At 40.1% G+C, this 16,119-nt stretch overlaps 1 protein-coding gene across 2 annotated transcripts in view; it reads left to right on the top strand.

Moving 5' to 3' along the window:
• The window catches only part of LOC138282516 (kinesin-like protein KIF20A), a 531,681-nt gene that overhangs the window by 101,025 nt on the left and 414,537 nt on the right, over nucleotides 1-16,119 (top strand). For both annotated transcript variants that reach the window (XM_069220199.1, XM_069220198.1), the window contains exon 6: nucleotides 2,336-2,426. In XM_069220199.1, coding sequence (XP_069076300.1) covers nucleotides 2,336-2,426 — 91 coding nt within the window. The remainder of the gene's footprint in view (nucleotides 1-2,335; nucleotides 2,427-16,119) is intronic.

The raw sequence follows: 16,119 nt of genomic DNA, 5'->3' as shown, positions 1-16,119 counted from the left end.
TGGAAGAATGTGTTTCTCATCCTTATATGAAAGAAATGAAGATACGTTTTGGATATTAAAATGTACAAAGAGAATGCAAATGTGTACACATTTTCTAAAGGAAGACGAATTATATGAAATGTCAACTAACATTTAGTTTGATCGAAGTGACTAAATAGAATGATAATGACATCCAAAGAGCAAACTTTCACAGTGGGAATGAAGAAAATGAATTTAAAAATCGTACAGACTACGTTGATTTTGTTTCATTTTAAAGTGATAACAGGGTTGTGACAGTAAAAAAAGACTAACTTTTGAGACCTCAGCCCAGATAAAAAAAATGCAGTGTTCATCTATGTATTGCTAAAATCAAATCCATCAATTAAAAAAAATGCATATGGGATGTTTGTAAATAGTGTTATTGATTTTTTTTCAACCAAAACATTTTTTCACATAAAAGAAGGGAAAAGTATCAGAACAGTGCTGAATGCATATATTTGGTTTGTAATGGTACATATAATAATACAACCACCAGTGGAGCCAGCAGATAATGGCTGCACAAGCTGAGTCCTGATTGATTGAATTAAACTTGATAAACTCTACAGGTCTTAATGAGGAACAAGATCTGATGTCATCTGTATATAATTGAAATCTGAGGTTATTTTTTATACATTTTTCGTATATTGATGATAAGGTGTTGGTGAACATATTTATTTGGTATGATTGAGTTCATTTATGTTTACCATCCTTTGAGTTTTTAGTTTTTTTACATAGCGCTATTTTTACCGAATCTCTTGATAAACAATTGAAAACAATCTTCATTATAACATTGAGATTTTCTGAAACTACAGTTGGTGCAAAAAGGAAGCTCCTGAAAACTCACTGTAGGGCAAATGACCCAGCTTACTTTTTATAACATGTTCGATTGGAGCATGTTTATTGTCAAGTCCAGAGAAAGCAAAAACAAACGTTGATTTGTTTCTTAGGGTGCATCCTAGAAATAGGAAGAAGTAGAGTTTTTTTTCTGCACATGGATGAAGCAATGTATCGAATGACTTGCTTACCAGATGAATCGAGATTGACTGGAACCCAGAGAGATGATGATTTATGTGATTTAATGGAACAATGAAAACCAGAAACCACATCAGAGGAAACCAAATCATGGAAAACCTATTTTAAGTAAAGCCAGTTTTAAGGAAATAAAAAAAATAAAAAATGAAAAACATTTTAAAGGAAAGATATTTTTAGGGGAAAATCTCAATGAGGGTGGAGTTTAGGGGTAGTGAAGGGTACTTGTGCTCAGGGATAGGTGATGTTCAGAGTTGATGGCATTTGAGGGGTCAGGGATGGATGGAGTTCAAGCGTAGAAAGGGATTTTTAGGGTTCATGGATGGGTGGAGTTTAGTGGTGAGGGGTTTTCAGAGTTCATGGACGAGTGGAATTTAGAGGTGCTGCATGTGAGTGTTGAGGAGCTCTAAGAGTTCATAGATGGGCAGAGTTTAGGGTTGTGAGGGTTTTTAAGATTCAGTGATGGTATAGTTTAGAGGTGAAGTTTTAGGGTTTATGAATGAGTAGAGCTTAATATTCAGGGATGGGTGCAGTTTAGATGTAGAATTGGGTTTTTAGGTTTCAGGGATGGGTGCAGTTTAGGGATCAGAAATGGAAGTTTACCCGTAGTGATGGGTTTTTGGCAGCAGGGATGGATGGTTTTTAGGGGTTGTGTGGGTTTGAGGGATGAGGGTGGTGTTTAGGAGTGGTTGAGGGGTCAGTGAAATTAAAGCATACAAAGTAATTGTTGGACAGTGCACACGATTTAAATCCAAAATAATGTCCTATCAAGTAAAGCACTGAAATACTTCTCACAAAAATGTTTCTGAAAGTAACGCCTACAACAATTGCATTTACACCTGAAAAACTGAGAATGCAAAAGTCAATACAAAAATGCTTTGAATGGGTTTCCATGAAATCGTAAATTCCATTCATCCTGCGAATGATCACTAAGCAGTTTAGATGGAAGAGTTTCTCAGTAATCGTATTCCATGAAGTCTTTTTTCTATGAAAACACATACAACGGAGGAATGAATCTCTAAGATAAGATCAGGTGTTCCAAATAAATATGGGGAAAGTAGTCCATAAAGATGCTTCACGTTAAAAAAAATAAATATATATATATATATATATATATCAGAGTAGTTTCCTAAAAACAGTTAATAAATAAGGCTTCATTCGCATTTTTCTAATATATAATTGCTGATTTCTTAAAATGTGCATGACATTAACAGTAAGAACCAGAACATATTCATTAAAAGTCTGTGAAATATTTCTAATTTGAAATTGTCATTTTTTTTTTGTTCAGGATACTTATCGCGTTTTAAGATCGGCTAGCCAAAGTAGCCTGCACTCTAACAAGTCCTCTACATTGTCGATGACTCAGCCTGGAGAACTGGGTAACTCAAACTTTAAACATTTTAAATTACATTTCATTTTTAGTATGTGAGCCAATAATTACTTTGTCATACAACGCACCCCGCGCTGGAACCAGTTGCAGCTTTTTCTCAAATGTATCTTGTCTTTAAATAAAATAAGCCTTTACAAATCCAATATGTTTCACTTTTTATATTGCATGTACACTGGAACACAATATCAACACATACATGGGCATAGATTAAAAAAAAATTCGGCCCCTATGCACAGAGCAAGAGCTACAGATATCCATATGCACACAGACCAAAATTCCTCAAAATACCCATATGCACATATCTAGAGTCAGTCATAAACATTGACTTCAGGCAGCGGCGAGCCTCAATAACTCCTGCCAGTAACGAGCCTCAGTGGCCCCCACCAGTAATGAACCTCAGTGGCCCCCACCAACAACGTGCTTGGGGCTCCCAATTATTAACAAGGCTTAACAAGGCTTAACAATCATTAGTGGTTCCGAATGGTAATGTCCTCAGGGGCCCTAGGCAGTCAGCTGTGTCTAATGGCTAAAAGGACTAGTGCATCCATTCCAGGATATATGCGTGCCTTCATTGTCACTTGTTTGATTTTCAGCAGGTCCACTCAGTCTTTCTCCCTGTTTTAGGTCAATTAAATAATTACCCTTCAGTTAGATAAACATAAGCATCTGTTATTCTGCACCAATATACCTCGAGTTGTGAACTTGTGCTTCAAAATACACCTCATGTTACAAATATTGTCCAGGGCATTAGCAAGTCTCAATTGGGCCAAAGCGTATTAAGCACCAGTATTGGCCCCAGGTATGAATGACTATCAATCAATTCCCCTACGCAGCAGTGAGCCTTGCATCTGCAAACAAGCACAGCTCTTACCAGCAAAGAGCTAAGTGTCCAGTCACCCACATTGATGAGAAGAGTGGGGCCACTGTTCTGAGCCTTTCAAACACAACGCACCGTTGACTAAGTGCAACCCTCTGCGTGGCTACGCAACCTAGACCTGGGCCCATAAGGGGTTTGGATCACGATCATGTTTTGTGCCTGTAAATAGGTGCACAAGGGGCCCACAAAGCTGTTTTAAGTAGAATCACCTCATCTGCAGCATGCACAAGTCAGTAACTCAAGAATTTCACTCATGCGCTGCAGATCTCACAGCTAGGAAACATGGAGTGTTGGTTGCCACTTTGCTTCCAAGCTGCCCTGTCTTCCCAATCTCAGAGTTGCTGAATCAATGTGTCTGACTGAGAGCATTGCATTGCAGTCGCTGCATTCCATGAAGCTCATATGGGTGTACTACAGATGGTGTAATACATGCCTCCTGTGCTGGTGATGTGATCTGGTGTCACATTGCTATTGATAATACATGTGTGGCATAAAAGTAAAAAGTGCACTTCTTACTATGCACACTAGGGGATGCTTTTGCAATGAAATACTTGGAAGAGGAAAAACTACCATGACTGACAATTACAATCATCAAATCAGTGATGAGGATGAGCTGCTCAGTGTGTAACTGACAATGCATGACTGTCCCCAGCTTAGAGGACACCAACATATGCCCTTCCCCACTTCAAACTTTGAGCACACTGTTGTTTTCGTCAGTTGCGTCATTTCAAATAAATCTACCACTGCCTTTTACCCAGACGTGCATTCAGGGAAAGGGGTGAGGTGGAACATGGATATTATACGCCAAAAGGATACGAAAACAAAGACCTGTACTCGTTGTTTTTTTTATTTTTTATTTTTTACTATGAACCATGATGGGGCAGCTCAAATCTAAATCCACAGGCAATCAGAGGTGATGTCCCCTGATGGTGAGACTGCAGTCTCTGAAACTTATTCCTCATAGTATAGCAGGGTCTTTGCTGTAAACTAAGTCCCAAGCTTAGCACTAGGGCTGCTGCTAGACTCTGATTCCAGATCTAGTGAGCATAGTTCAGATTTATTGGTGACACACTCAATCTAGTCTGTGTCCTTCCTCTTCAGAGCCATCCGAAATGCAGTGTAGGAACTCAGGCTTCGGTGCAGGTGACAAGGGAAACCATTTCTTCTCCCAAGAGAAGTAAAGCCAAAGCCATATCTGAACAAGACATATGCATAACCTCAATCCCTTTAAGGATATCAATATACCAACAAATCCGGTGTCCAACGTATGCATAACGAGTCCTTTTAGCTATAGCTGCTACACTCAAATAAAAGTTTACAGGCAGTTCTTTATTGTATGTAAGTAATTAGGCTGCATTTCCCTTTCACTGCATTGTTGTTTTGTGTTCTTAGTTGAAGTAGCATGCTCAGTCTTTTCAAAGCTGACTTTTTTCATGGCCGCAGCAGCACTGTTTGTATTGTAAAGTAGTTGTGAAGCACTTTGGCATGGAGATGAAACCGTGTGTACCAAGATATGGATTTTGGAGGATTATTATTTTAGATGTGTAATGCTTTTGTAATATTGTGGGAGTTTCCTTTTCTAATATTGTGGGAGTTTCCTTTTCTTGCATATCTGAGCTTGTGTCTGGAATGCTGAGAGTTAATGATGTAATAGAATGTTGGTGTTTCGACAACCTAGTGCAGTAACTAGCTAAATTGACTATGATGATCCAAAATTCTGTAAAGGTACCCGTAAAGCTGCTGGTTTACTGAAAACCATAAACTGCACATCTCTCTCTCATTTTGTCATCCACAACACTCCTAAGTTCTGCATCTGATAATATAACTGCACCTCAGTGGTCATCACACACAACATGGAAACACTTTTCACATAGGATAAAAAAACAATGACATCACTCTTCCAACCACACACCTTGCAAGGCATAGCTTGCAGCCCTTGTAGGCAAGTGCTTCAGTGCTCCACATAGGAGAAGTATGCACTATACAAATGCTGCAGTACTACACAATTAGACCAAGGGCATGAGGGAAAATGAGGGATAAAAAGCTAATTCACAATTCGGCCACCATGTGACGCTTGACACTGATTTAGGGTAAGTGTCCTCAAGGAGGCTAGAAATGGATGAATACATGTGGCAAGGTAGGACTATTTGGATACAATGTTGTTAGAAAACATTTCACTCCTAAATCGTCTCAAACGAATGAAACAATCACCCAGAACACTTTATTAGAATTTATCTGTTGTTGCTAGTTATCCAGTTTAGAAGTATGTAGTGTTTCACCCAAGGAAAAAGCCCAAAAATGTAGGCTTTGTGACTTGTCAAACTGTATTGTAGTGACTACGCATCTGTCTGGATGGATCATGCATTTGTTTTTATTTTGCCAACCGTTGAGAACCGTAGTTAGTGGCTATCTAAGCCTGCTGCAGCCACAAATGTGAATAATTGACTGACCCAGCATTTTGCAACTCTTCTCTTAGTAGCAGTGTCAAGGATACACTTTGGACCACCCAAAGACATTTATTTGAAAATTGATGAACGAGAGACTAGTTTTGAATTTTGGTCACCTATTAGTGAAATGCATTGAGCTGCAACAGGCTTTCATGCAGAAGATCTGGCTTTATAATTTACGTACATATATTCAGTAAAAAAATCATGATAAATGGGATGAGGCAAGTGAAAATAATATATTTAACAACAATCTATGGAGCAAACAGCCTGAAGAGAAGTCTCTTTGATGTCCATGAGTGGTTGACTAGTCGGTCCATAAACCACTGGGGGCATTAAGCCTATAATATGACATGGTCCCAAAGAAACCAATACGTCTCATTACCTAGATGTTGCCTTAGTCACTGTTCTAGTTTCTCGTTATGTAGCATGCAGTCTTTGTGGTGCTCTAAGTGGTGATTTTGTGACAGGCACATATCTGTTTGTCAAGGCCCTTCATGAAAACCCCTTGGGGCGGGGGCACAAGCATCATCCTAACAGCTTACCAACTTAAAATGTCTGGAAAATGGGTGCTCTTTTATAGCTGAGGTACTCCCAAGGAGTTAGCATGAGCCTGGTATTGCTTGGCGCATTTGAAATTAGCACATAGGTAGTCAAGCAGATGACTGAGTCCATGCACCTGGGAGTCAGCATCTTACCTCTTTCATTACCCCCCCATGCAAGTTCAGGTTACTGTGCAGTACACCAAAGCTGCGACCGATTGCAAGATGGAAAACCCAGTAGCCACACAGAGGACAAAATTGTCCTTCTTTCACCTTGTCCCCTTTACCAAGCACAAAGTGAGCATGGTTGGTTTAGAAGAGCACAGTGAGAGGGAATCTCTTGGCGAGGGCATAGGTGGATTTTTGTTTTGTACACATACATACTGAAAGAAAAAAAACTAGACCACATTTGAGTTGAGTTGAGGACACTTCCAAGCGTGGCAGGCATGAGGATTGCGTCACAGCAGAGGACACGCTGGCTGAGGAAAGGGGAGATGCCTACAGCAACCAGTGAGAAACTGAGGCAGGCGCCACTGATGACATCACTGTACCTAGAGGCGCATAAAGCGAGGCTGGGTCTCCTGCAGCACAGGTTGCACTAGCTGAAGAGGGGAGGTGCCTACAGCAACCATTGGGAAACTGCGGCAAATGCCGCAGACAACATCACTGTGCCCAGAGGCACCTAAAGCCAGGACAGGGGTCCCAAATTGCAGGATGTGCCTGGGTACGTACCCAGGAGAAGACCAGGCCAAGAGCGGGCCTGTCTGTGTCCGTCCGTGGTTGGAGAAGGATGGGCTGGGCCAGGCCCACTCTTTTGGTCTTGATTCTCTCTGGCTTTGCTGCCAGTTACCAGGCCTGGGTATTTTGACAACTTTTTACTCTCTTTGTATCAGGCCAAATTTTACATTGGTTATCCAAGTAACTGAGCTTAGTTATGCGTGCCTAGATGAACTATATATTTAGCCTTGCTACATTACTCGTTAATCTGCGGGAGGTTTGTTGTGCTGGGGGCTCTTACCTTTGTACTCCAATGTTCTGTTTTAGTTCTATTTGACAGTATGGCTAAGCGCAAGTCTGGAAGTGCTAAGCCAAATAGTCACACAAACTGTACCACCATCGACGACTCCGTAGCCCAGGCTGTGGGTGTCCCCTCCAAGAAAATAGACTTGGCTGAATGTTGTTTATCCTTGGTAATGGCTCGGCCTTGTGAAACTGTGACGCCTATCAAGGAATAGATCCTGGCACAGACAAGGATAAGGAGGGGGGGCTTGTGATAAGGCATAGCATTACTTCTAATGATACATTGGATGCTCCTAATATCTATCAACTATCTGAAACTGTGGCTACTACCTTCGTAGTTCATTCACCTGTAGCTGAACGTAAGAGGAAATGCAGAAAGGTTGTAGCCATTAACTCAGGCCCCCAGTTTCCTCTGCGCTGGTCTGTTCAAGGGCTGCTAACCACTCCTCCCCCTTGGATGAATTTCTCAGGAGTCCATTTAGAACCAAATTATTAGTCACTATTAAAGATTTGTTACTACCTCTTAGAGAAAAATTGGATAGGCTGGAAGGTGAAATTGGAAGTTATCTCATTCTGCCAGAAAATGACTAACATGCATTTTAAAAATTCCAACGCTGCAGGGACCCCTTTATTATATCATGGGCAGGATAATTCTACTACTATTCCAGACCCAGGCTTCCAACTGGACGTACCACGGACTTGTCCTGCCCCAGGCACGCTCTTGAGGGCTCTAGGGAAGGGCATGTACAGGAGGTGGACTATGGGCATCCTTCACAGTTCGTGGCTATGGCCTCTGCCTATCTTTGGTGTTAGCCCCGGTCTTTTTTAGTGAGTCATGCTGGATCTAATGTCCAAATGCCTCCATGTGATCCCCTCACAATTAACTTGCCTCCAGCTTGCTGCCTTGTATGCAGCTGTCCTGGTTAATGTTCCCCCTCTGAAACCGGGTCAAAGTGATACTCCTGAATCTTTGCAGAACAAAGTAGTGCGTTGGCTTAGTTCAAATCGTATGTTTCCATGTGATGGAGTACATCAAATTTTGCTCACAAGGACAGTGGGATGGGTTGGACCTTTAATAAAAAGTCTAAAGGGGGTTGTGTAGTTATTAACTTTAAACACCCTAGCTTTGTTGGGAAAATCCTTGCAAGAGCAGTGCCACCTTCTCTGTTTGCTCAGTCTCCCTTTGGGCTTTTTTTACCATCATCTACGGCCTCCTGTACAATTGTATGGTGCTACATTTATCCTACATAGACTTCCTTGGCGTAGCCACCATCTTTACCCTCCATTGGTCGTGTCTAATAGGTGCCAGGTTCTGAGCTATCTACATGATAATGACTGACCAAGCCAATGCAGGCACAATAACTTGAGGGGTGGTGCTGATAAATGTGGGGGTATCACGATGGCTACTACTGATGGGTTGCTTTCTGCTGACTCTTTGGGTACTCCTGGGCTGGTAAAAGTCCCTAATCTCGGTAACAATATGCTTAATGTCAATGTTTTTGCAGAGAATCTTGGTACTACCTGCCCGCATATTAATGAGTTTAGTACGGGTAATACTAACCCGATTCTGGACGGGTGCTATAAATTTGGAACCTGGAATGTGGGTGGGTTAATGAACAAGCTAGGGTCTTGATTGGTCCAACACCATATCCGGTTTTGATATCATCTGTACCCAAGAAACCTGGTGTGTGAATCAGATACATATGCAAGGGTTTTCATCTTACTTCCTTCGTGCTACTCCTTCTCAAGTTGGGATGGCTAAGGATGGGCTCCAGACTTTCATTCCTAATAAACTTGTTGTGGTTAACTATTAAAGGGGGTGTAAGTTGCTGCTGCTTAACGTTTATATAATGTCTTTGATACTACACATAGTAGAGTAATTAATGCACTTGAACATGATCTAGAAATGTTTTTGTTCTAGCCACACAAATGTTTTATTATTATGGGCAGGCAATTTCAGTATCCAGACTTGCCCCTTCTCAGTGACACAGGTTTGTGGATATTCTAATCAAGATGAGGTGGGCCATGTACACTTTAGTCATAATGAAAAATGGGGACACCCTTAACTCCATTATTTTTAAATATGACCTACTGTTGCTAAAGTGCGAATGTGATGCCAGTAGAGAACAGATGCCAGCCCTTACAGGGAAAAATGCCTCTTCTGTTATAGACCGTGTATAGGTGTCTACCTCTGCAAGTGGCATTTGTGGTACCCCTAGCATTGTTAAAAACCATATTGTGTGACCAGGAGCCCATTGTACTCCCATTTTCTTTTTGGGGTAAGAGTGTAGTATTTTCTACAATTTTATTGTTCCTGCTATGCCCAGTGGTGTACGGATTAAGTGGGCAGATATTGAACCAGAGACTATCCCACACAAAATAGTTACTAGGAACCCCTACAGGATGAAGTGACTCCTATTATGTTGCTGGAAAGCTTTGATCTTAATATTTGCTCTATTGAGACACTTTTGACATGTCGATTGAAGGCCACCAGGTCAAATAATAGGGGATGTTTGTTCAGGCATGTTCCCAGGCTGCCAGGGGTTTAAAATTGGCCTTATGTAGCACCCCTCGGGATACCATGGTAACAAGTTCCTTCGTCTGAAGAATAACGAGGCCTTGAAGATTTCTCAGAAATTTTTAAACAAAGTAATAGGGTTTGTGGATTAGAAGGCTGTGAGGTGATGTGTAAATGGAATCCCTCCCTTTATCTATAACAAAGAGGTCCTCTCAGCCTTGCATGGTAGCGCTTTGTGTAGGGCCTTAGTCCGGATGGGGTGCTTGTAGATGTATTTAAATCAGCCATTAAACTATGGGGACCTATTCTCACTAGGGTATTTAATGCAGTAGCTGCCTGTGCGATCCCACCTTCCTGGTGTACTTCTATAAGTGTACCTATTTATAAAAAAAGGAGAGAAATCTGACCCTATAAATTACCGCCCCATTTCACTTTTAGACTCCTCTTTGAAGGTGTTCAGTAGGATCCTATTGAAGAGGTTGGAGGAGTGGGTTAAAGACCTCTCTATTTCATTGCTGCCTCAATTTGGCTTTAGAAAGGGCCTTGGTACTATTGAGCAATGTGTCAACTTGGATCTATTGATTGGTAAATATACTAGAACCAAACCAGGTGCCCTTTATCTCTTTGTTGCAGATTTATGCACTGCCTTTGTTCTAGTTGACCATACTATACTCTGGTCTTCGCTGCTTAACCTTGGTGCCCTGAGGGAAACTATTAGTTTTCTGGCATGTTTATATGAAAATGTATCTATCCTACAAAGTTCATTTTTGGCCCTCTGGGGGAGTGTTCACCCTCCTTTAAAATTGGGAGGGGTATTAGACAAGGCTGTGTTGTAGCCCCTGTATTGTTTTCACTATTTATTAATAAGGTGGACAATTTCTTGCAGGCAGATACCTCTAGTGCTGCAAGGAATCCTATACATGTGTTATATGCTGACTACGTCGTCCTGCTATCTAGGACTCCGGACGGTTTACAGAAGCTGATGAGTGCCTTCAGGGAGTTTTTGTCCTCTAAGGGAATGGTGATGAACGAATATAAAACTTTTACAATGATTTGTGGACTTTTGTTTATCGATAACCCACCAATTGTTAATGTAAACTCTTTTTATTATCTGGGGGTTTCATTTTTGTGCAACAGGTCCTGGGCACATCAGATCTCAGTTTGTAAAGCCAAAATGAGTAGAAATGATTGAGATTTTTAGGTTTTCAAGCTAATTATGTCAACTCATTAGAGAAATTGTAGAGAAGGCTAGAGTTGTGGCTACTGCTACCTATGGGTCTGGTCTATGGTGTTCTACTGTAAGCACACCTCTACAAGTTGAAGGTTTTTTTTTTTTTTCAAATGCTTACTCTGCCTACCTAACTCTGCATCGACTGTGATAACACACAAGGAGGTTGACTTACAGCATCTGGAGGATGTGCTTTGGTAAGACCTTTGTTATTATGGTTTTCCGTATGGGCAAAAGAGGAAACTAGCTTTACTAATTTGATTATCCTGGATTGTTTAAAACTGGATAACGTCTTGCATATCCCTTTGCTAGTTTATATTAACTCCTCTTTTAGCACTGTGTTTAAATTAGCAGTACGGTCAGATCCCCTCCAAGTGCTATCACTTACCAAGAAGTCCATTAAAGAAACGTTTTTGCAGCATAGGATGGAATTCCAAATGGGTATTAAAATGATGAAGCAACAGTTGTCTTCTATATGTCTCTCCCTCATGAGGAGGGCGGCACAAGCTATTTATCCTGTGTTACCAATATGCAGCATCTTTTTGTTTTGACAAGATATAGACTTCGTATTGTGCATCATTTGGTTTCTTTCTCAACAGGAAGTCTTGCCCTGCGTATACGGTCCCATGCCTGTGTGATGGTCTGAGTAAATGTAGCATGACACACTTTGTTGTTTTGCATATTTTATTTGCATTACAGGTGCTTTTATCTTAAATCCACCTTTATTACCTAGAATATTAGATCTTACAAAGCTGCTTTGAAGTTTCTACTTGCAGTAAATGATCCATGTGTATGTTTTAATGTTGCACTTTATATTCTGAAGGCTGTTAATGTGCAGAAAAGTGTCATGTATTATAATTTTATATCGATTATATGGAAATGATGGGCTATTTTTTCAAATATGTATTTATGCCTGTTGTGTGGATTGGTTTTTATATGTTTTACATAATTGTATGGCTATCTTGAATTAGCCGAATACAGTTTGTGAACTGAACTGGCTACATTACTTTAAATAATTATGGTTCCACCATTGGTTTATTTATTAAAAGTAAATTGTGTTGGTGCAGAGATTGATTAGGATGTCTGTGGTGTGACTTATTTCCATGGTCTGGTTTTTGCCACGGTCTTTTACATATGCTGCTGCAATCACTCAGGTGCTGCTTGTAGATGTATCATGCTGCTGATTGTTAATGTTTGAGCCCATTTGAGTTGTTCCATTGATGAATGTCTGGCAATATTAGATCTACGTGCCTGCTGCATTCGGAACACACAACATCTCTGCCTGTTTTTATGGATATCACATTTGTAACTGCAAATGATGCCCATTTGTATAAAGTCACCATTAGAAGATGTGCATGAGACATGAAGTGCTGGAAGCAGATAAGCCAATTCCATTCATCCATCATTGTGACTAGTCCAGATTTGTGATAATTTTGTCTGCAACTTTGACATAGTGGTGATTGCATGACTGTGCATTCTGTTTATCATTCACCAGACTTCAGATGCTAACCCCAGTCCTCGCAGATCTTGGTTTCTCAAATACCCGTGGGCACGTGCTCTAACACTTCATCAGCATTTGCAGTCCAACTTCTTAGAAGTTCTTTGGTGCAAGAATTTAAATTTTATCATACCCTAGCCTTGTGAGTTTTCCCTCCATTGAGGATATTTTGGAATGGGTCTTGTCAGACCTTCTTCTGGATTGAGATAATGCTGCCCCTCCCTTGCCACTGATCATCTCCGTGATTATACACACCCTGTCCTGAAAACACTGACAATTGCTTCACGCTCACTTATCTTGGAGAAGTCCATGTGAGCAGAGGCTGGTGGATAATCACTGCAAGGGTCTGGATCCTTCTTGATGTTGAGTAAGTATTTTAATAAAGTAAAAAACATTTTCTGCTTAAATGGAAGTTCCACCAATCTTCTGCCAGCATAGGTAGTTTCACTGATTATAAAAGGCCACAATACCCAAGAGGCTTCTTGTCAACTTCTCAGTAGATCTAAGATGTTTTAGGTTACACATGCTTCATTTATTTGGAATACAGAGGAAATGTTGGAGTTATCAACAATCCAAATATGTGTACCATGAACTGTACCACATGCAACAGTCTGAATGAGGTCAAGCTAGACAGGAAGAGGGAAGGGGTCTAACATTTACAAATGTACACAGTTAGCTTCCTTCCATGCCACCAATTGAGAACATTACCCCTTAAGTGCTGAGCCCTCTTTTGATATTTGACGCAGTTTGCACTTAAACCACAACTTTATTTCTACAAAATGTATTCAGAGCAAGTTTGCATCTCTTTTCCATTATGTTTGGTGTTGTAAATGTACCCAAGGATTGTGGATTCGCCCAAGGACAAGCAAAAAAATAGTCAGAATGTACTATTTTTTCTTAGGGGAGTGCGGATGGAGGTCTTATGAAGAAAACATGCTCTGCAAGAAAGTGTTTTTTTTTTTTTTTTAGTATCTTCAGCAAACTGTTTGCTGTGCTACGATCATCCTCTTTAACATCTTTCAGCAATAGACAGTTGTTTAAAAAAACAAAAAAACTGTATGTGGTGGTTGTTTTTTTTGTTTTGTTTTTTTTTATTCTATTTTTTGTGTTTTCTCCTTAAGTGCAGTTTATGATTGAGCAAGTGTAAAACCAAACCGTGAACCCATAAAGGTATACATTTCTGAAATGTAGAAGAAATACAGAATGTTGAAATAAAAAATGAATGAAAATGAGTTGGCAAAAACAGAGAAATAGCTTACGTTTTCATATGTAATTTTTTTCCCTAATGGCCAATTTACAAAAACAATATATTGTTATGTCTTTCAGACTTTTCTGGTTGCATAGATAGATAATTTTTGTTGGTTGTTTAAAAGTGCACAATACCGATAGCCATAAGCTGCATCTTACAATGTCTTCATTCGTCTTTAGACTATCCATCAACTAACATGGTAAAATATAATAAATGAAAAAGGGGTATAAAGAAAATCTGTACATTTTTTAAATGTGCCCAAAATATCGAGGTTATGAATAGTGGTTACTTGTACAAATCTGAATTTAGAATTCCCCACAATATTATGCAATTCAGAGGGCAGTATGTTGTTTTTTTTATTTATTTTTTTTATTTGCACTGGCTTACATTTGGACCCCTAAAATAAAGATACATTAAATTGATTATAGCAAATGTTCTACTATTGTATCCAAACTTCTTCTGGTTAAAAATGGTACTTGGCATGTGTGGCTGGGCCTATCAAGTGTGAGAGGAAAGGCCCCAAAATACAGCAAGGAAGTATTGAGATTTTACAATTTAAGCTCACTCATTTTGGTGATGTCTGCTATATTTGGGCCAGGGCTCAGGCAGTTCTAAGCAAAAGCTACCAAACCCAGACATTTCTAAAAACTAGAGATCAAGGGAAGTCCATTGCGGTGTGATCTGTGTGGTCACACTTTGGCTAAAATCACACATTTTCCTCATACTTTGGTAAGGGACAGTTCTGGCATCTTCGGGCATCCGTAAGATTCCTACCCCGTAAGTAGGTTCTCCCAGGAACTGTTAACCAGTGTACGTCATTGTTTTTGTCTTTAAATGTATTCAAGGAATGTGGGTTTCGATGCATGTAACTTTGTTATATTTTATTTATATGTATATGAATATAAATAAAATATATTTTAAAAAGATCTTGGTGATGCCTGAGCCCTGACTCAAATATAGCAGCTACCCATGTCACCAAAATGAGTGATCTTGAAATGCAAAATCTTGATACTTCCTTGTGTTCTGAGGACCTTCCTATATATTATACACACATTTTCATAGGAAATAAATTTTTCGGTTTGATAATAAATTTGGCACCCTTTGGCGAAACTTCATGAAACTTTACACAAAAAGACTCCTCAACCTCTGCTCATGCCTGCAAAGATTTGGGGTAATCTGTGAAGCTGGGACTGAGGGGAAAAAAAGAGAGGAGGGGGGAGGGGTCAGAGAACTTGTCTTCCACATTCATTTTTCCATATGAAATTTAGACAAAGCTACATCCCAAACGGCTGAATTGATGTTCACCAACTATACCAGAAAGCTAGACCTTGGTTCAGAAAGCATGCTTTTTGTGATTTGGTGTAAATACATATGGTAGTTTTTGAAATATTAAGGCTCAAAAACTTTCACGTGATGGAGGTTCCACAGGCCAGCAGATCTTGCAATATGATAAGATCTGATTGGTAGCCACTGCATCAAAATTATTTGATGGCCGCCATCCCAGGACTCTGGACTCAGTCCCTTGTCATGGAAAAACACGAAAAAAAGATACAAGGAGCAGTGTAGGGATACCCTGCCCACCCAGACCTGTTGGAGGGGGGGGGGGAGGGAGGGAAGAATCTCAAAAACATATTTTTTGAGAAACGTTTAACTGCAAACTGACCCTTTAACAAAGTCAGAAGGTATGGCTCACTTAAAATGACATCTAGGCGCTGGGCCACTCTTCGCTGTGCATGGTTTGTGCACAGAGGGGTGGGTGTTTGGCACCAATGGGGTTTCCAGTAGGGTGTGGCTCTGTACATGGCTGTAGGCCATGCTCGCAAGGGTTTGGCTTCTTGTGAGGGTTTGGAATCGGGGTCTGGCTGCAGGTCAAGCCCTGCGGCTAACCCCAGGCATGCCATAAGGGTTGGGTGTTTGTATGATAATAATTTTTTTTAATTTACATTGAAAAAACTCTAGAAATTCACAAAAAAAAGTAAATATTAAAGTGTTATAGTTGAGTACAGCAATAATGTCTTACTTTGCATTAAAAACCAACCTTAAAAATTCACTAAAAAAACAAAGGTTAAAGGGATTTTATAGTTGGGTGAAAATGTCAGTTAAAACATTGTTTTAAACGAGCAAAATTGCTGAAATTCACCATTCACTATAACTTGCACGCATACCATGCACTGCTAATTACCTCCCATATTACATCACTTGTGAAATGTCTGTGACATCATTGATAACATCACTGCAACATCCGAAATGACATAATTCATGACAGCACTGTGCATGGCAGGGGCGCAAGTTATAGCTATCTTAGG

Source organism: Pleurodeles waltl, chromosome 2_2, assembly GCF_031143425.1.
Source record: "Pleurodeles waltl isolate 20211129_DDA chromosome 2_2, aPleWal1.hap1.20221129, whole genome shotgun sequence".
NCBI classification, from domain to species: domain Eukaryota; kingdom Metazoa; phylum Chordata; class Amphibia; order Caudata; family Salamandridae; genus Pleurodeles; species Pleurodeles waltl.
This window is presented reverse-complemented; position numbering and strand designations above follow the sequence as displayed.